Raw genomic sequence first — 22,612 nt, 5'->3', positions numbered from 1 at the left:
ATGTCCAAGCTTCATTTTAATCACCAGTGCAACTGTGCAGCTGTGTCTGCACCACTAACACCTGTTTTGTCCGTCTGCATCTTTTTTGTGATTTTAGCGCCAGTTTGCCCTCCTGCCCATTATTTACAGCAGTAGTTTCCAGGGAGTGATTTTTTTTTTACTCAGTAATTATTGTGTTTTAAAATGTAGTGAAGTACAATACTTCAAACTAAATATACTTGAGTAAAAGTAAAATTACAGATTTTAAAAATTACTTTAAAAAGTAGAAGTACACAAAAAAGCTACTCAATTACCGTAACACAAGTAAATGTTATTCGTTACTTTCCACCTCTGTATATATATGAGTTTTTGATGGCTTTTATTGTAAAACTCAACATCACACAATTCTGACATTAGCGCATTAGCCCTGACATTAACAAGCAGGTTTTGAGATTGCAGGATTCCCGCATTCAAATAGATAAGAGTTGGTCTTGGAAGCCAGAAACAGGAGCGTGGTTGAGAACCACTGATCTAGTCTATTTTAACCCTTAGTCATCTTATGTTCATTTCACTTGTGTTAACGTTTTGTGCTGGTGTTTATACCTGATTTTTATTAAATATAATTGTTCATTGTCTTTCTGCATCAAACCTCTTATCTTATCTAGTCAAGCCAGTGTGACAGTCACTGATTTATCATGAAGATATCAAAGCATTATGGGTAAAATCTCTCTAGAATGTATTCTGATTCATCAACACAGTTTCACTGCTTGACCGGTGGCAATAAACAATGGAGAACGGAACCTAATCCCAGGATAGAGCGGCTGAGTGAATGTGGTCTGGACTGTGTGGATTAGGCTCATTGTGTCTTTGCAGATTCTGTAGAAGGACAGAATTCCTGCACTGTGATCCACAAACACTCCTATTCTATTATGCCAATAAAATCCTGTTCTGATGGGCTCCATAAGTTTAGTCTTTATATTATTGTGTATGAACGAGTTATGGAATTCAGAGCACATCAAACTCCAGGACTGATCATTATGCCCAAACACACACTCATTACCCCGTCCCTTCCTGTTGATGCTCTTATATGACACTGATATATCAACATTAGGATCATCCAAAGAACACTCAATCTCCCAGTAACAGCGTCCACACACGCTCTCTTCACACAACACCTGAAGCACATCATCAAATCTGTCTGGATGATGGGGATATGACTGATTTTTGAGAGAAACGGTAACAACTCTGTTCCTCTTAGACAGATGGAGGTGTTTATTCGCTGTGTTCGGATCCAAAGTGAGCTGAAGGGAATCTGATGGAGAGAAAGCACTTCAGAGGTGTATTACAGAAACGTTACATCTTAAGTTATAAGTTAAGATCTGACAAGTTAATTTTGGATTTTTCACAATTTCGTATTACAGAGACCAATCTTAACTTGATTTAGGATTCTTATTTTACAAAATCTGATCTTGTCTGTTGTTAGAAAATTGTGAGTTCAGTACTCAACTCTAAGGTCTGTTACCAAGAAACCATTGATAATAATGTACTTAAGAAATGTGGGGTTGTCCTAAAGTTAAGACAGTTTTAGATTTATTTATTTTTGGTGAGTTAGTATTCTTCTGTAATATTCTTTTTCCTATACATAGTTAAAATAAGATTATGCACATAAATATAATTCTGCTATAGCTTTTGTCCTAAATGAGGTTCTAACTGAAATTGCCACAGTAACCAAACAGATAAGATAGGATTCTTAAGATCTTTCTGTAATAATTAAATAAAAAAATAAAATAATACATTTCTTTCTGCCCCTAGTATCAGGGATTATGAATCTGTCTGATCTTTTAATGTAGCTAACTTTTCTTGTTCAATATACAGTATCAGCAGTGTCTCAGTACAGTTTACCAGATGTGTGTGTGTGTGTGTGTGTGTGAGAAAGAGAGAGAGAGAGAGAGAGAGAGAGAGAGAGAGAGAGAGTATATACATACATTTGCGTTGTCCTGCTGTAATCCTGATCTCTCCTCCATGATCCACACTACAGAACACACAGTGTCACAGTGAATCAGTGAACAATTAATCTTCTTTTGATTGAGGTTTCTGCAAATCTGTCTTATCTGTTGATATGTGCAATTGTATAGTGTGAAGGAAATGTTACTTTTAATCAATTTTAAATTAATCATGAAATCAGTTGATTACAAATAATGTCCAACCCTTTTTTTTCATGCAGGCCTAACTTTTGAGTACGTGCTAGGGAACAGAAATGCTAACCTTAGGGAGTTTAATACATGAACAAGACATCTGTCTGGAAATACTAATAACGATACATGGTTAAAGCATGACGTAAACATGAAGTAATCAGCATATTTAAAGCATATTCAAAGGCATTGTTTGGAGTCTGTCTGGTCACTGCTGTGCAGATGGTTAGTAGAGCACTAGAGATCTTAATCCCAAGTGATAGTGTTCAAAAGGGGTGAGACATCACCCAACGCAACAGGGTGATGCTTGAGACATAAGTTTCGCCAGAGATGCCCCAGTTAAACTTAAGTCCGGTGCCAAGAAGTCTAGGGGGACTAGAGAAATTAAATAATGGAGGAAATCTGCCAGACTGGCAGATCCCCATTTGACGGAGGGACCATTCCTTCACGGGCTAAAAGGACTTAAGGTAAGATGGACTCCATACATTTCCTTTCAAATGCTTCTAAATTAAATAACAGATAAATTGGTTAGATGGTTAGAAGGTAGAATTTAAATGAAGAACAGACTGTTCAAATACAACCATGGTCACAATTCTCGAAGGGTCAATTTGATGCTTGTGGTACTCTGAGTGTTACAATTCTAGGTAAAATCCGGCGCCTCCCAAGAAATGGAGAAGGATTGATTGGAACTTGTTTAACAAGAGAAGGTGAGGAGGCCGCAGCTTCTGTCACTGCTGTGCAGACCATAAAGAGGAAGCAAGAAGAGGACGATATGCAGGCAGTGAGTAGCTTCTAGCTCATGAGCAACAACAAGAAGTTTGAGAATATTATTTGCACAATGAATGACAAATTGAATTTGAGAAATTGAAATTGGCTTACTCAAATGCAGGCTTAGGTCTATTCAATTATTCTAAACCGTTTAATTGATTCAGTTCTGAAAAGTTAGGGTTATGTCTCAACCCATGCCGACCAACGATAGATGATTGCAATTAATATCCTAACGGTTAGACAATGTCATACAGGGAATTCCACAGTGTTGACATTTCAATGATTCAGAAGTGATTAATAATACATTAACTAGTAACTATAAAAAAAAAAAAATGATTCATTGAATTTACTTTTTTTTTAAGATAAGTGGTTGCAATCAATTTATTTTAGCTACATTAAAATAAACAAATTTAGTTGACTATCTTTTTAAATGTAGCTAAAATATATTGTTTGCAACCACTTACAGTAGGTGGCCAACCAAAATGAGCTTTTTGCTGCCGTCGCCACGTCTGCAAAGTGCATTTGCAGCTTTTGACCACTGAGTGGCGCTTTTTTTTTTTTTCATTTTCGCAAATAGCCGTCAGCTTTGCCTCACCGATGTGTTACATTTGACGGCTGCTCACAGATGAAAGCGAAAGAAAAACACTGTAGTTAAAATATTGAATATTCACAGATGAAAGTTTAGTACTTATGAAGTTATGTGTGTTTCTTAGGATGAATTCAAGCAGGATAAATGTCAAGCCTAAGAGCCTGTGCTTATATTTTCTCTTAGCTTCACAGTATTACACCATATTCTAGATTTGAAACATTTAATAGGTGTGCAGTATTATTTATATAATATGAATTATGTGTTATATTATCCTAAAGAAATGGTGGTTTACTTTTTGCATCGGAGAATTAAAAGTGGTAGCCTATTTTATTGAGCTAGGCTACATGGATTTATATGCAAAATGTCAATATTCTCACATATTAGGCCTATATTTGGAAAAGATACATTTTCAATAAAAAAAATGAAAATTAATTAAAAAAAAAAAAATACATTTTTAAAATACACATACTCACTTATTCTTTACTTGTCCTTTATTTTGACAAATAACTTCTTGGGGCAAAAGATATCTGTCTGTACACTGATTAAGAAATTGTCGCGTTTTATAAATTATTTCCTTTATTTTAGTAAAACATGAGGTACTGTATAATTTCTCTCCCATTATTTAGGCCTAACTTAAACAAGAAACGAATAAATTAAACCTGCACGATTTAGCTAAATCCTTGAAACTCTAAAGAATAGACGGATTAATAAAACATCCTCACGTTTAAACTCAAGTTCTCTCATTATAATGACCAAAATGCACACAATGTAAAAAAGAGCTTCATTAATTGACCACTTCAGTGATTTTAAAGGGAGCCTTCTTTACTTGCTTTCATACAAATTTAAATGCAGGTGTGTATCATATTCCTTAAAATATTAGAGTGCAAGATTTGCGTGGCGCGCATGAAGCTGAGTGCAACGCGCAGCATTTATTCTTATTTCTCTACTTATTTTATCTTCATAACAAATCTTGTTTGGTTTTATTTTGGATAATTGCATGTAAAAAAATTATTTACTTTGTAATGCACATGCAAAATGTGAAACTTCCATCTTATTAACTTAACCTGCTTTGTATCTTTATTATTTAATGCATAAACGATTTATTAAAAAAAAAAAGAATATGAGAGTTATTAAAACATGTTCATGAAAAGAGCACTAATGATCAACAAATGGGAGATCATTTTAAAATGTCTAATAGCCTTCAATTTACAGGTTATAACTGCACCTGTCTCAGATGTAGACTTGTGAAGATTTATTTTAATGCGGATCCCATACTGTGGCATTAACCTAAAATAAATGTGCTTTATTACTATTTGTATTTAAGTGTTTGTGCGGAAAAGTATTAATGCGCATGCATGACAGGGAGGCGCCCCTGTGATCACTTGAATTTTTTCCTGATAATAAGATAACGAAAAACTGGGGTACATCACATACATGAGAAAAATGTTTACTTTTAAAGGAACCAGTACAAAACGAAAGCAAATACTCCCAGATTATATAATTTGAATGAAGGTTGTATTTCTCTCTAAAGGCACATCCAATAGGCTACTAGACATCTCTGTTAAAGTTTTTAAAGCATATATACGCGTTTGCATAATTTCTGCTTTCAAACCGGTCCATAATGGAGAGATGTCACATTCCTAACATTGCTTTTTCCTCTGAAACACAAAAATGAAAATTTAAATAAAATTGATATTTTATGTTTGGTGTATTGTCAACCCTTTTCCATTCTGAAGATATTGCTGCCTCTGGTTTGTTATCAGTGCTCAGTTCAGAAGCCTGCATCTCTGATGGTATGGGGTTGCATGAGTGTGTGTGGCATGGGCAGCTTACACATCTGGAAAGGCACCATCAATGCTGAAAGGTATATCCAAGTTCTAGAACAACATATGCTCCCATCCAGACGTCGTCTCTTTCAGGAAAGACCTTGCATTTTCCAACATGACAATGCCAGACCACATACTGTATCAATTACAACATCATGGCTGCATAGAAGAAGGATCCGGGTACTGAAATGGCACAGCCTGCAGTCCAGATCTTTCACCCATAGAAAACATTTGGTGCATCATAAAGAGGAAGATGCGACAAAGAAGACCTAAGGCAGTTGAGCAACTAGAAGCCTGTATTAGACAAGAATGGGACAACATTCCTATTCCTAAACTTGAGCAACTTGTCTCCTCAGTCCCCAGACGTTTGCAGACTGTTTTAAAAAGAAGAGGGAGTGCTACACAGTCGTAAACATGGCCTTGTCCCAACTTTTTTGAGATGTGTTGATGCCATGAAATTTAAAATCAACTTATTTTTCCCTTAAAATTATACATTTACTCAGTTTAAACATTTGATATGTCATCTATGTTGAATTATAAATAAAATAATGAAATTTGAAACTTCCACATAATTGCATTCTGTATTTATTCACAATTTGTACAGTGTCCCAACTTTTTTTGGAATTGAGTTTGTATATATATATTTTTGTAATGAACTGGACTGCCAGTGAGCATGCTGCTTTTTGCTGCTGCTTTTGATGAATAGCCTACATGATAATAGCACTGTTTATTTTTCAATCTCACATAAAATTTATTAATGGAACAAAAATAAATTTTTGCTGTAATAGTATAAGACAAAAGTTGTTTCTTAAATATGAACCAAAGCTTGATTATACATTATTAATGTCTTACTGTCATTATTAGCTTACTTCATCAAGCCAATCTTACATGTATTCTGTAGCTTATTGTGAATATAAACCATCAGTTTCGGACACGGCAAAGCTAAACAATACCTGATTTTAGAGCCTTTGATTTCAGCCTGAGCTCAACATTTCCCTGTTCACTCACACGAGAAGGCAAACGCATTCTGTTTGTTTTCTCTATTTTATAAAAGCACAACGTTTTGTTGATACTGTGAGTGCATACAAAAATAAGAGTAGACCATTTACAGTTCTGAATGAAGTATTAGTTTTATCTGTATAAGCAAAAATGACGGTGTAGCCTACTTGTTTCCACTGAAGAACAAAATGAAGTGATCGTGCTGGCAACTCATGCATTAACCCTCTGGAGTCTAAGGGTATTTTTGGGGCCTGGGGAAGTTTTGTCATGCCCTGACATTTGTGCTTTTTTCAGTTTCTTATAAATATCTAAATGGCTAAAGTCTAATCTCACTGTAATCAGCACAAACGGGGCTATAATAATATGTGAGCAGCATGTATGTACATGATTGTCTTTTTGAGAAAAAAAATGTTATGCGTGGTTAGTGTAAAACTAAAAATGTTAAATCACTTGAATAGGGCAATAAAACACATACAGAACATTGGTTCCCGGACTTTTGAGAACTGGAGATTGTAGCCTAGAATTTTTCTTTCTAAATTATGTGAAAATCATCTTGTTTACTCACTTACAGAAAACAATATATTGATTAAAATTTTCTAAGACACTTTTTGTTGGTAAAAGTCATATGCGAGTAGGCGTCAACTATCATGAATATAATTGTGATTCACACCTGAGAAGACAAAGACCCACATAATGAGCTGCATAATGAGCCATTCAGTCAGCTGTGTCACTGAGAGGGAAGAGTTACAAGAAAGAATGTGAGGACAAAATAAATGTATATAATTTTATGTTTGTAGTTTATTTAGAATATATTTAATTATTCCACAACATAATTTAATATTCACTTGTGAGTGCAGTTAAACAGTTTATTAGGAACAATCAAAGCTGACTTTCAAACTGAATTTTTTGCATCATTACTCCAGTCACACAATCCTTCAGAAATCCTTTTAAAGGGTTAGTTCAGCCAAAAATTAAAATTATGTCATTAATGACTCACCCTCATGTCGTTCCAAACCCATAAGACCTCCGTTCATCTTCGGAACACAGTTTAAGATATTTCAGATTTAGTCCGAGAGCTTTCTGACCCTCCATTGAAAATTTATGTACGGTATACTGTCCCATGTCCAGAAAGGTAATAAAACATCATCAAAGTAGTCCATGTGACATCAGAGGGTCCGTTGGAATTTATAGAAGCATCGAAAATACATTTTGGTCCAAAAATAACAAAAATTACGACTTTATTCATCATTTTCTTCTCTTCCGGTTCTGTTGTAAGCGCGTTCACAACACTGTAGTGACGCCGCTGACGTACGACGCTGCTGACGTGTTTTCTTTGTTATTGGGCGCATCAGAGAACACGTCAGCAGCGTCATACGTCAACAGTCACAGCAGTCGCGTTCACAACAGACCCGGAAGAGAAGAGAAAAAAAAGCGGAATAAAGTCGTAATTTTTGTTATTTTTGGAACAAAATGTATTTCGATGCTTCAATAAATTCTAACGGACCCTCTGATGTCACATGGACTACTTTGATGATGTTTTTATTACCTTTCTGGACATGGACAATATACCGTACATACAGTTTCAATGGAGGGACAGAAAGCTCTCTGACTAAATCTAAAATATCTTTAACTGTGTTCCGAAGATGAACGGCGGTCTTACGGGTTTGGAACGACATGAGGGTGAGTTATTAATGACATAATTTTAATTTTTGGCTGAACAAACCCTTTAACAACCTTATTTTCTACAAAATAATTTAATAAATTATTGTTATTATTATCATTATTATTATTATTATTAATGTTGAAAAGAGCTGAGAATATTGTTTTTCAGGTTTTTAGGGGGGATAAATTGAAAGAACAGCATTGTTTGTTACATTTGTTACAGTTACATTTATTTGTTACATTTATATTATTTACATCAAGCTTTTGAATGGTATAAATAAAATATAATTTTTGCCAGAGTTTTGAGAATCACTTGATTATACATTTAGGCAGGAATTATAGTTTGGAAAAAGTCTTTTGGAAAAAAGTCTAACTAGTAAAATGTTTACACGTTATGTGAAAACTAGTACAAGTATATAAATAAATAAATGAGACTTACTCATGTTTATGATCTCTGCTGAATAAAGTGCTTCATTCTTTTTTTTCTGAGGAAATCCAAATCTCAAATCTGCTTAATGTGTGCAGTTGATTTAAGCTATACACAGTATCAGAGCAGAGACCAGTCTTTCCTGTCATCTCAAAAGCTTTTCACTTATCAATAAGAGGATAAGATTATGTCTATGTTATATCAAATTATTTAATTATTGTATTTACACAGGTGGTTGCTGGGGTTCTTATCTCTACCAGCTTGCAACATATCTGTTGTTAATGAGTGCATGTTTTTAGAGCCAGTCATTCAGCAAGGTAGCCAAGGCACACATAGTCATAGGCCACTAGAGTTAAGCCATTCAGCATGGTAGCCCAGGCACACATAGTCATAGGCTACTAGAGTTAAGCCTTTTGGCAAGGTAGCCCAGGCACACAGTCATATGCCACTACAGTTAAGCCATTCGGCAAGGTAACCCAGGAACATATAGTCATAGGCCAATAGTGTTAAGCTATTCTGCAAGGTAGCTCAGCCACACATATGGCACTTTTCCACTGCGTGGTACGGCTCGGTATGGTTCACTTTTGCGGGGTTTTCCACTGGGTATATTACCTGGTACCTGGTACTTTTTTTAGTACCTCCTCGGTTGAGGTGCCAAGTGAACCGTACTGTTACCAAAACCTGACATGTAAGCTCTGCTGATCACGGATTGGCCGTAGAGAATTGTCACTACCTACGTCACTGAACTTGCGACACAAACACAAAAGAACCGCTAGATTTAAATCAGCACAGCTAGCCAACGATCGAACGCAACTGTTTCGAACGAGCGCACCTTTTCAACCAAAAAGTTTTGTTGTCTGTTGTGGAAGTACAGACGTCCCTCTCGCTGACAGCAGAGGAGCGGATCCAGCGAGAGCTTGATGGGGCGACACGGAATGAAAAAGTTTTTTAGGAATCGTGGCAGTAAAGCGCGCAACTACGTATAATGACATGTGAATAATCCCACCCACTCTAAAGCGATACTAAACTGCAGTGGAAATGCAAACCGTGCCGAGCTGTGCCGCACCGTACCATACTGAGCCGTGCCGAGCCGAGTCGTACCACGAAGTGGAAAAGCGGCAATAGTCATAAGCCACTATAGCAGTGGTTCTCAACCACATTCCTGGATGCACATTTTGCATCTCTCCTTTGTCTGACACACCAATTGCAGATCTTGCAGTCTCTACTAATGAGCTGATGCCCCAAATCAGGTGTGTTTGATTAATAAGACATGCAATACATGTAATGTTGGAGGGCTCCAGGAATGTGGTTGAGAAGCACTGCATTAGAGTTAAGACATTCGTCAAGGTTGACCAGGCACACATTGTCATAGGCCACTAGTGTCGAGCCATTAGGCACAGTAGCCCAGGCACACATAGTCATAGGCTACTATTGTTAAGCCATTTTTTTCTTGTCTCCTGCTTTGTTGGGGGGTTATTTCATGTATGTTATATGCCTCTTGGCTAGCAGCAGCAGCACAGCAGACCTATTCCGCCAAGACCAAATACATCAACATTGCCAACAATGTTGATGTGTGCCTTCAATGAACAGATGTGATTTACCTGTGTATGAAGTGCAGCATAAGACATATATCATAATGATGTATACACATTATTCTGTCATTATGTGTTAACCATTTATTAGTGTTACAGCTGCATAATTGCATTTGAATATGCCCTGCCATGATATTCTGTATTACTCTTCAAGGATAATGTTATTTTCTGTAATCCAATACTTTTTTTTTGCATGTCTCTATATATTATTTTAGCAACCAAAATCTCTCTTTATTTGAAGTTAGAACCTTTATATTGAAATTCATATACACAATTTTTATGTTTACATTGTTTATGTAATTTATCTCATAGGCAGTTCTGTGTTTGAATACATTTTCATCTTTAAAGTTCACTTTTTTTAATTAACCTGAGAATAAATTGTTCATGTAAATAATGCCTTTGGATAATACTTGAGTTAATTCATATATTTATTCTCATTCTATTGTAGGTAACACACACATACACACAAACCTCATATATCTGCATATATACACACTCAATATGGTGAATATGGATTAAATCTGTAAAGCCCATATACAATTGTGTATATGGATTGGATCCTTTGTTATGACAGACACACCGTGAGGAAAGCTAGATATCGGACCTCACCTAATAAAATCCCATTTCAGACAAGTTCCAAAATTATTTTACTGATGAAGTCACAGTGCAGCATTGACTTTCAAGTTTCTGCTGTGCATTTACTGGAAATAATTGCACACCTTAGAAGGTTCGCCCTGTAGTATAACTACAGCTATGCCTCTGTAAATTCTCAAAATAACTTTTGTAAATGTACAAAGTATATAAAGTGTACCTGTTTTGTAATAAGTGAAGATTATAATGCTGTTTTTGGAGTTTATCAAAAACTCCTCTTACTTGACATACTTGAGTTTGTCCAGTGCGCAGTTTGGATCCTTCAATTTCTCAGAGAGAAGCTTGACTCCTGAATCTCCTGGGTGATTGTAGCTCAGATCCAGCTCTCTCAGGTGTGAGGGGTTTGAACTCAGAGCTGAAGACACATAACCACTGCCTTCCTCTGTCACCATACAGCCAGACAGTCTACAAAGACATACAACAACAGTCCACATGACATTAGTTTGGTAATCAAACATTACTATCACACACTGACTTTTGAAGGTTGTATTTGCAGCTGTTATTTTTCATTCACAAAAGTAACAAAAGTGTCTGTGGAAGTGCACCAAAGTAAAAGTATTAGTTTACTTTTCTCCATGTAGTTAAGTCATGAGGCGCATTTATATTTATTTGTGTCATAGGAATTGTTATTTGAACATTTATACCTATTTCAGCCTCTCATTAGATATTATTTATTTTTAACTGTTTAAAAAACTAAGAAGTAACTGGCTGTAATTTTCAAGTTAAAAAATAAATATTATTAACATTTAGACAATAAACGTTAACAGAGTCATACAAATAAGAGTGAATGTATGCATATTTAAAAACAAATTATTATTTGCAAGTAGTTCAAATTCACACATTCACAGTCCATTCCAAGTTTTCCTTTCTCTTTGGAGTGTAACAAGCTGTTTGTGAATAGATAAAATCCCTAAAGTTGCACAGACTAAAGTCTCAAACCCCAAAGAGATATTCAACGCTGCGTTTAAACATGCCCCAACATCTCTACATCACTGTCGTTTAAACATGCCCCAACATCTCTACATCACTGTGTGGGAAGATTTGCATAACACTTCCCAAATGTTCACACAAAGAAAGGTGTAACTTTTATTCTTGCTGTAGTGTTGTTGCTGCCGCCATGTAATGGAGACGCTGTGTGTTTCATTGCGAAAGCGACAATACTTTGTTTGGCCTTGCGAAAGGACACAACTAGAAATCAGTGGTTAAGTTGTATTTACAACACTGTTCCAGAACAGTTCAAACCAAATATTCGTGTTTGTGCAATGCATTTTATGGAGGACTATTGCTTGAACCTGGGAGAGAAGCCTACAATGTCGTCTGTTCTGACTCACAACCTCTAAGTATGTTTTCATATTTAAAGAATTTTCCACTGATGATTCAAATGCAAGTTTTGAGTAGTGTAGAGTAGTGCTTGTTGTTTGTCATTTCTCAGATAAAAAATGCAGACATGGTTTTATGTTTACGCGGCATAAAAAGGCATTATATTCAGTAATTATGTCCCCACTGAATGCAACAAATGCCTTATAATGGGTTTTATTGGTTTTGTCTCATTGCGCCGGGACATGGCATCAAAGTATGGTAAGGGGCATAACATTTCCACAAGTTTGAAGTATTCGGCCAATCACAATGCACTGGATAGCTGGGCAATCAGCTTACACCTTGCTTTTCAGAACGATGAGCTTTGCAAAAAGCGACACATTTCAGAAAGGCAGGGCATAGAGGAGAAACAATAAAGTACAGTATTTGGAAAATAATGTGTTCTTCGAACCTTAAATCGCATAAACACCATTTCATTACACCAAATACACAAAATAATGTTATTTTTTTTTAGCAATGTCATATGATCCCTTTAAAAATTCAAAACTTTTCATACATAGTTGTACATCTGCAAACTGTGTTTTTTATTTGTGAAAGGTATTTTATAAATATATATATAATTATTATTTACACCAGTATTGTTTTTTTGTGAATATATATTTACATCTTATAATAATCTTGCCTTTTGCTTGAATTATTATTGAGACTAATCTGCTTTAATAAAACTACTGTGCATGTGTCGAGCTCGTCTGTCCGTACTCATCCACAGTTGAGCATGGGAAGCCGAAAACACCGAAAGTGGGTAGAAACAGCACAGTATTAAAGAGTTGTTTTGATGTCTGCAGCCATCGGCGATGAACGATGGCATCGGCCCAACCCTAGTCTCAGCCTCAGATGTCACGCCTATGGACCATTGGCTGACATCTGATGCATATGGCACACAACATTGGAAACACTTCGGGAGTTATGAAATCATCATCAGATTGGTTGAACTGTACATGATTTCCGGGAGACGTGCGTGTCACCTTCTTTAACATTCCAACCTGGAAACAAATGTGCCGTAATGCCAAACCCCCTAATGTTAGAACAAAGCTGTCATTTTTACAACTGTAACAAGTCGCCCCACAGCAGGGCAACTGGGTGACTGGGTGATATGAATATCATAGGTTTCATAGACAACTAGACAAGTTCTTGGGGCAGACCTGACCTGTTAAAAAGAGATGGTCTTCATCCCTCTAGGGGTGGTGCTGCTCTTCTCTCTAGAATATGGCACATAGTCTTACAGTTTGTACTTGACAGACTGGCTAAACCGACTTGTCTGCTAGCCACCTCACATCACAGAAGTCAGTTAATTCTCAACACATTAGAGACACTTTTTTTTCACCTAGATATCATACTATAGAGACTGTGTCTGTTCCCCAAACTAGCAAAATACAAGAAAACAAAACATCCAAAACAATTTAAATGTAACAATTTAATTGATTTTCAACAAATAAAAAACAGATATAATACAGATAAACTTTTGATAAAGCTTTGGGCTGAATGAATATCAGATCACTTCTACAAAAGCTCTTTTTGTAAATGAAATGATCACAGATCATAACTTACATATGGTCTGTTTGACAGAAACCTGGCTAAAACCAGATGATTACATTATTTTAAATGAGTCTACCCCCCAAAATTAAATATAAACATGAGCAGCGTCCAAAAGGCAAAGGGGGAGCTTCAATTGTTGCTTCAATTTATAGTAATATTTACGGTATTTCAAGTAATGGTGGTTCAAATAACATTATCCAAAGAAACAAGTGTTAATGATAAATCCCCTGTGATGTTTGAACTGGCTACTGTATACAGGCCAACAGGGCACAATACAGACTTATCAAAGAATTTGCTGATTTTCTATTTTCTAAGTTAGTGCTGGCTGCAGATAAAGTCTTAGTTGTTGGTGATTTTAATATCCATGTAAAGATGCATTGGGATCAGCTTTTATAGACATTCTGAACTCCACTGGGGTTAGACAACACGTGTCAGGGCCTACTCATTGACATAATCATACTTTAGATTTAATACTACCACATGGAATTGATGTTAATGGCATTGATATTCTACAGCAGGAGTGATGATATCTCGGATCATTATCTAGTCTCTTACTCCATAATGCTAAAGCTACAAATTCAACTTCTTTTTACAAATATGGTAGAACCATCCGCCGCCACAAAAGAATGCTTTGTAAATAATCTTCCTGACTTATCCCAATACCTCAGCATATACTATAACTCAGAAAAACTTGGTCTAACACAGAAACTATTGACTCTCTCTTTTCTGAGACTTGCTCCTTTACACTTAAAAAAGATTAAGAAAACAGTCTCACACTGTGGTACAACGCAAAACTAGAGGCATTTCGTATTGCATGGAGGGAATGTACTTCTACTCATTCTCTGCTATAGGACAAGAAAAATCGTATAAAATTGACAAAACATAAAAACACATATAGAAAAGCTCTAAAAAACTGCTAGATCTACTTAATTTCTGTCTCTCTTAGAAGAGAACAAACACAACCCCATGCATTTATTCAATGCAGTGTCTAAATTAACAAAAAATAAAGCATAAACAGATGCAGACCTTTCCCAACAATACAGCAGTAATGAATTTGTCACAATGGACTGACATAAGGTGTCTGAGGTGGGTCTCCTAGTCAGTTCTTTACCTCTGGTCTACTGGAGAAGACAGTTTTATAGAAGACCCATGTGCAGAAGGAAAGGCAAACTCTGAGGCTCATAACTCAAAAGCGGCCAGTCTTTACTGTCTCAGTACTCAAATACAAACATAAGATCAGTTATAGTTTTACAAAACAAAACATAATGTAGGTCAAATGGAAACAGTGAAACATCACTTAACTATTCTAGAACTCAGGTAATCCATACTGGGTATGCTCAAAACTGAACACAGCTCAATGAAACTGCCAAACTTTATATAGGACAAAATACAAGTGGAACAAATTAACTTGATGAACAGTCTTTAACTAAAGAGTTCACAGTAGGTAGTGCCCCTAGTGGCTCAGAGAGTTCTCACAGTAAAGAACAGGGGGTGCCCACGAATGGCTTGGAGAGTCATTGCAGGAGGAGTCTTACACTTTATGAACTTCTTTATTTCCAAGGTTGATACAATTAGAGATACAAAATTTAAACCATGCAGCCGTCAGCCACAGTATCGCATCAGATAGTGCACTGTAGATCCCCTGAGGAACAATTCCACTCATTCTCTGCTATAGGACAAGAAAGAATTGTATAAACTTGTCAAATCATCAAAACTTACAATATGTATGATAGACCCTATTTCATCCAAGCTACTAAAAGAGGTACTTCCAGAAGTCATAGATCCTCTCCTGAATATTATTAATTCATCAGTGTATTTAGGGTATGTCCCTAAAACCTTCAAATTGGCTGTTATTGACTAAGAATCTCATTAAAAAAGCACAACTTGATCCTGAAGAATTAGTTAAATACAGAGCGATCTCAGATCTCCCTTTTTTTTTGTCAACTTACTAAAAAAAGGCCAGTATCCTCTCAGCTATGTTCCTTCTTAGAGAGAATGTTATCTCTGAGGATTTTCACAGTCAGGATTTTAGACCATATCATTAGTACTGATAACTGCTCTCATCAGAGTTACAAATGACCTGCTCTTATCCTCTGATCGTGGTTGTATTTCTTTATTAGTGCTACTGGATCTTAGTGCTGTGTTTGACAATATCGACCACAACATTCTTTTGAGTAGAAATTATGTTGGCATTAATGGAATTGCATTGTCATGGTTCAAATCTTACTTATCTGACTGTCATCAGTTTGTAGCAGTAAATGAAGAGGTATCATATCGATCACAAGTACAGTATGGAGTGCCACAAGGCTTAGTACTAGGACTGTTGCTTTTCACACTTTACATGTTACCCTTATGAGATATCATCAAGAAACACAATGTTAGCTTTCACTGTTATGCCGATGATACCCAGCTCTATATTTTGTCACAGCCCGATGAAACCTACAAATTTGAAAAACTAACGGAATGCTTAAGGTTTTAATTATTGGACCAAAATCCTCTGCATGTAATAACCTAAAACGCTGTCTTACACTTGATAACTGCTCTGTTAATCCTTCATCATCAGTCAGGAATCTTGTTGTGCTATTTGATAGCAGTCTTTCCATTGAAAAGCCCGGCTCTGTCAACTCTGCACTGGCTCCCTATTGAACAACGAATACATTTTTAAAATCTTGGTAATTACTTATAAAGCCTGAATGGTTTAGCTCCTTAATACTTGAGCGAGCTCATATCATATTATAGTCCTTCAAGTCCGCTGTGATCTCAAAATCTGGCCCCATTTGATGATACCTAGAATATTAAAATCAACTGCGGGCAGCAGATCCTTTTCCTATTTAGAGGCGCAAACTTACTTAGTGTTGTTCGGGAGGCAGACACACTCTGTAAGTTTAAATCTAGATTAAAGACCCATCTGTTTAACCTGGCATACACATAACACACTATCACATTTCTATAATTAAGCGTCTGGGGTCTGAGATGATTTGGGACCTCTTGAGATTTTTTGACATGCTGCTGACATTTGTGCGTATTTCAGCTACTTATAACATACTATTGGCCAACATGTTTTTTTTGTTTTTGTTTTTGTATTCAGCACAAACTGTGCCCCTACAATAATATGTGAGCAAGATGGATGTACGTTTGGCAAGTTTTGGGGATTTTTGTTTTTACCTGAAATAAGGCCATAAAACCCATACTAAATAGTTCTGAATAAGACTTTTGAGTAATCAGTCTTGTAGGCTAGAATATTTACATCAAAATGATCACTTTTCCTTACTTATTCCCAGAAAAAAAAAAAATATTGATTTAAATTTTGTAAGACATGTTTTGTGATTGTCAAGTTTTATGTGAGGGAGTGACAATGGCCATAAATATTTAGTGATTCACACCTGAGGGCAAAGGGCCGTCTCCTAATGGGCCATCAGTGAGTCATGTGACTGTGAGGCAGGTAAGACAGAATGTGAGAAGATTAAATAATATTTTTTTTTATTATTATTTGTATTTATTTACAAACACAGTATAATCAAAACATACATAATGGAGGTCAAAGACACATGATTTAGCACACACTAATCTAACAAACAGAGATGTGAACAGACTTTGAGTCATTCCTGAAAACAGATTCTGTTCAACAAGTGAAACAAGTAAACCATACATGATATTTAAGTGTTTGCTGCTTCTTTCTATGGATTCAAGATCAACAACAACAAACAACAACAAACACACCACCAGTATTCAAGGAACTTGTTTAGTACCATAGAATATCAGTGTAGTTGAAAATCGATTTGGTACAGTGCTCTCAGAGGAAAACAGTTTGAAAAGACTAAAGTGATTCATCTGTGGTGCAGGTATATCTGATCACTAACAAAAAAACAACCAACCAAAAAACAAACAAACAAACATTTGTGATCAAGTTAATATCAGGAGCATCTATTATATTTATATAGATTTTGTAGTTATAGGACTCGCGCATGCTTTTTACTTGTCACAGTGCACTGGTTCATCAACTCATTCTCTATGTGTGTGTGTGTGTGTCCACGGCTGATTATTTGATCAGAACCAGCTGGAGCTCATCAGGTTTCCTATTTAATGCCTATGCTTTTTGTCCTGTGTTGTCAGATTGTTGGTGTTCTCAGGCGGTGTGGTTCCTGGCTGTGTTTTTGTCTCTCTTGTCGTCTTTCCTCAACCCAGTTTGGATTACCTGCTTCTAGCCTGGTTGGATTTTTCTTTGAGGACTGGTTGCCCATTGTGAGTCCCTGCGCTGCCAATAGACTGTTGTCATTTGCACCCACGACTTCTGACTTTGGCTTTCTCTGCTCTGTTGATTTTGTCCTGAGTTTGTTCTAAGTAAATTGTGTTTTCTGCATTTGCAGTTGACTCCTCGTCATTAGCCACGTGACAGAACGATCTGACTGAAATGGATTCAGCGAATGCTTCTGATCTACGGGATTTCCTGTCAAGCAACAGTGCTCGCATGGATTGTCAAGATGAACAAATGGTTGCTACGGGTCATGCGGTGCAAGCCTTGGTAGTGCAGGTGTCCAAGCTCACTGCCCAACTTCAACATCTAAAGACCGAAACAATGAGGGTGCCCACTGCACCACACCAGTGATGACGCAGCCATCAGAGCGAGCCCCGTCTACACCTAATACGGGAGGAAAAGGATCATTGGAGATTAAAAGGACTGTGTCCTCTACTGTGGTGCTGCTGGACACATTGCAGCTAACTGCCCCGTAAAAGGCCAAGTTCTGGCAGTAGGACTGAGGTTATTGTCGGGGGGGTTTACCTTGGAAAAATCATCTTTTACCATTCTCCTCCCTGTTAGACTGCAGTGGGCTTCCCTTTTCATTCCTGTCAGGCACCTGTGGACTCTGGAGCGGAAGGTAATTTTATGGACTGTAATTTGGCTTCCCATACTTCCTCTTAAACATGAAAATTATAGTTAATACTCTTAACAGGACAGAACCTGCCTGTTATCACACACACCACTGACCTGGTAATCCTCATTACTTCTGGTAAATCACTCAGAGAAGTTATCGTTCCTGCTCACTGACTCTCCGCTGGGACCTATTGTTCTTTGTCACCCTTGGCTTGTTCGTCATTGTCCATGCATAGACTGGGACCATCTTGAATGGAGCAACTATTGTCATGCTGCTTGTCTGCTTGTTCGTCTGTGTCTTGTTCTGTGTACTGCAGGATGAGTCGGTGAGCTGCCTGAAAAAAAAACTAAACATGCCTGAGGAGTACCTTGACACTGAAGGAAGTGTTCAGTAAGTCCGGGATGCTTCCTCTTCCTCCACATCATCCCTATGACTGTGTTTATAGATCTATTACCAGGTACGTCTCCACCTAAGCCAAGTTATATTCGCTTTCTGTTCCAGAAATGGAGGCCATGGAGAAATATATTTCTGATTCTCTAGCAGCCAGGCTCATCTGTCCTTCCTCTCCCACAGGGGCAGGATTCTTTTGTGTGGAAAAGGATGGTTTGCTGCGGCCATGAATTGACTATAGAGGGCTTAACCACATCACGGTAAAGAATACTTATCCTTTGATGATGTCTTCAGCTTCGAGAGGTTGCAGGGAGCATCCATTTTCACAAAAACTGGATTTACGTAAATGACTATATTTGGTTTTTATAAGGGAGGGGGATGAGTGTAAAAACGTGTGTAATACCCTAGCGGGGCACTTGAATATCTCGTTATAAAGTGCCTTTTGGGCCTCCAACTCTCCCATTTTGGCTTCCAAGAATACTGCTCCCGATTAATGATATTTGCACTGGTAACACGAGTGCTGCTGGCAGTCAAGTTAGAAATTTGGGAAGAGTGAATACTCAACGGGTGTGGCGTGGGGGGTATCTTGGCGTGTGTTGGGCATCGGTTCGAGGGTTCCATATGTAACGGGGGTTCCCTTTATCTTCTTTTGACGAAGACTGTTCACAAAGAAAGCCTTGAATACATCAAGATCTGCCAACTCCAGGCAGGCTCGGGGGAACGTTTTTTTTTTTGTAACTTTTTTTTTTCGCAAATAAGTTTCTCTTATCGTCCAGGTTCTAAGAACATCAAAAACAAAAAACATCTATATGCCTTGTCTCTCGGTTTTGAATTCATTCTAGAAAATAAATATTCCTGCGCCAATCTTAATAATAATGCATCATTCAATGAGAGAGTTGTTTAGTTTCTCAACACTCACATGGGAGAGCCATCGAATTGAAAAGTCCGGTACTAGCTTTACAAGGGGTAAATTTTTTTTAAGTAAAATAGAGCTACCTCTGAACTCCTTTAATTGTACCACCGAGTCGCTTAGCAAGATTGTAACAGAGGAACTACGACGTCCGACGTTATTCGAATGGGACGTCATTGTTCCAATTGTAGAAAAAAAAATTTTAGGCTTCCTTGAACGCTGCCAAGTCCTAGCGGTGTTTTATGGTTAATGATTTCAACATGTACCATGTAACATTTTTTTTCTCAAAAACACAATCATTTAAAAATGCTGCTCACATATTATTATCGGTCAAGTGGAGCAGCGCGATTCTTATGGCAGCACAAAATGTGGCAATCCCAGGGCTCATGACCCAGAGGTTCATGGATTTTTGGCAGTTTTGGAAGCTAGTGGCGTCGGTGTCGCCTCATTGACTGCTCCAAGAACCTCGATCTCCAGGAGGGTTACTTCAACCGCCTTGTCTGTCCCTTTGAGACCGCTGGTCCCATATCTCATTACGATTGAAGGTCGTTACTGCCTCTGTCTCAGGCAACATGGTTGTTTATCGACTGTTGCAGTGCTGGACCGGTTTTTTGTATTATGATCTGGTCAAGGCGGGGTGGCTCATTTTATTCACTTTTGACCCTAAATTCACCCTCTGCCAAGGAGACGGTCGGTTACTGTCATTGATTACGTGTTTTCACATTCATTTGGCCGGTCCCAATGGATGTGAGTCTCTGAGAGGGGACCCCACGTGTTTGTCTGAGTTCATCCCTCCTCCTGTAGCCAGCAACTCTTATGGTTTGAGTATGCGCATAACTCGTACCAGTATCATCCACTGGCCTCTGTCCGTTTAAGTGTAGTTTAGGATACCAGCCATCCATCCCAGTGTCTGGAATCCGAATAGTCGTGGTCCCCTCTGCTCAGGCTTTCATCCAGAGGTGCTGTCAAAATTGGGAGGAGAGCTCAGCGGACTCTCCTTCACTTGGGGGTGCGTGACTAAGGCGCAGGCCGACCGCCACCGGTCAAAACCTCCCATCTACATTGTTGTTCAAAAAAGTGTGGCTTTTCTTCCAAGAACTCCTAAATTTCACTTCACTGTCCTATTACCGTTCACTGTAACACGGATCCTTAGCCTAGAGGCGGTTCGTCTCAAACTCTCCTTTCTGCATACAGGAGAATTCATCCCGTTTTTCATGTCTCCAAATTGAAACCTTTTTTTCACTCCACTATTAATCCACCTGCCCCAATCCCCCGCCGCATCTCGTAGATGGGGAACGCGGAAACTATTTATTCGGTTAAATGTATTCTGGACTCGAGACAGAGGAGATGCGGATTTCAGTATCTGGTGGACTGGTAAGGTTACAGTCCAGAGGAGAGAAGTTGGGTTCCTGCCAGGGACATTCTGGATCACTCTCTTATTGATTATTACAATCAACAGGTAAGTTCTCCTGGAAGCAGCAGGAGTTTGGAGGAGGGGTACTGTCACTGTTCGCTGGTTCATCAACTCATTCTATGTGTTTGTGTGTGCATTCTCAGATGGTATTTCCTAGCCGTGTTTTTGTCTCTTGTCATGTTTCTCATCCTCAGTTTGGATTGCCTGGTTGGGGTTTTCTTCCTGCTGGATTTTTCTCTGGAGGACTGGTTGCCCATTGCGGGTCCCTGCCCTGCAAAGAGTCTGTTGCCATCTGCACCAATTACTTCTGACTTGGCTTTCTCCTGCTTCCCCTCTGCTCTGCTGATTTTTGTCCAGATTAGATTTTTGTTCTGCATTGACTCCTCGTCATTTAGCATGACAGTTATATCGTAAAAGGACATTTTATATCTGGGAAACTAATATTATTGTTTAGCACATTACAAAAATCTATTTGTGAACAAAGTATAATAAAACATGGTCTAAACATTTTAGAATTGTAGCATTCATGTTACAGTGTACACTCATTACTTTTATTTAGGCTATTGTTTTATATTACACTGAACAAAAATTATAAATGCAACACTTGTGTTTTGCCCCCATTTTTCATGAACTGAACTCAAAGCTCTAAGACTTTTTCTATGTACACAAAAGCGTCTATTTCTCTCAAATATTGTTCACAGATCTGTCTAAATCTGTGTTAGTGAGCCACATCTCCTTTGCCGAGATAATCCATCCACCTCACAGGTGTGGCACATCAAGATGCTGAGACAGCATGATTATTGCCACAGGTGTGCCTTAGGCCTGGCCACAGTAAAGGGCCACTCTCTCTTCTTTCTGTGTTCACATTTGCAAAAGGATTCTTATTGTGACTGTATGACGCTGGTTGAGTTTAGTTCTTACCTTCTTTCCAGTGTTATGTTTTGTTTCACTCGCTCTACCATCTCAAGATGTAATGTGGTGTCATTGAATGTAAAGTTGATTTTTCTTATGATTATAAGAGACAGATGTTTATGTTGTTGTTGTTGTGTTGTTGTTGTACTGAACACTCGTTTGTTTAGTAGAATTTTTCGCTGTTTATGATGCCGTAATATCCGATATCCGTGTTGATTTACATGCGTATGTTTGCCACACTAGTCTCTGTATAATGTCGGCTACAAGAGTTATTCATTCGTGATGCATGTCTAGGCAAGTAAGCTGACGTATATTTTGGTCTATTTTCATTTAGATAAAACCACATGCTACATCTGTATCACATGTCAATCTGGCACTTTGCCCATCCATGCCACTACTGTCTGTAGCCCCATTCCGCATCTGTAAGCCACAATTAATGTCTGAGGATTACCTTTGACAGTCTGTAGTCATAAGATGTATCATTATTTGATGAAGTGGATCAATGACTGATGTT

At 37.7% G+C, this 22,612-nt stretch overlaps 1 protein-coding gene across 1 annotated transcript; it reads right to left on the bottom strand.

Annotated features, from left to right (window-relative positions):
• Positions 1–405: 405 nt before the first annotated feature.
• Positions 406–11,135, bottom strand: LOC122147406 (stonustoxin subunit alpha-like). The gene is made up of 3 exons (XM_042769771.1): positions 10,917–11,135; positions 1,965–2,011; positions 406–1,291 (listed from the first exon to the last, which is right to left on the bottom strand). The coding sequence occupies exons 1-3, from the start codon at positions 11,117–11,119 to the stop codon at positions 729–731; spliced, it is 813 nt and encodes a 270-aa protein (XP_042625705.1). The 5' UTR covers positions 11,120–11,135; the 3' UTR covers positions 406–728.
• Between the last annotated feature and the right edge of the window lie 11,477 nt (positions 11,136–22,612).

The sequence above is a fragment of the Cyprinus carpio genome, chromosome A14, assembly GCF_018340385.1.
Source record: "Cyprinus carpio isolate SPL01 chromosome A14, ASM1834038v1, whole genome shotgun sequence".
Classification (NCBI taxonomy): Eukaryota; Metazoa; Chordata; class Actinopteri; order Cypriniformes; family Cyprinidae; genus Cyprinus; species Cyprinus carpio.
The sequence above is the reverse complement of the archived record's forward strand: the minus strand, read 5'-3'. Positions and strand labels throughout refer to the sequence as shown.

Coding starts and splice junctions, on each gene's coding strand:
- LOC122147406 (XM_042769771.1), bottom strand. CDS start 11,119: ATGTGGACTGTTGTTGTATGTCTTTGTAGACTGTCTGGCTGTATGGTG. Junction 2,012..10,916: donor TGCGCACTGGACAAACTCAA/GTATGTCAAGTA, acceptor TGTGTTCTGTAG/TGTGGATCATGGAGGAGAGA. Junction 1,292..1,964: donor TACAGCAGGACAACGCAAAT/GTATGTATATAC, acceptor TCTCTCCATCAG/ATTCCCTTCAGCTCACTTTG.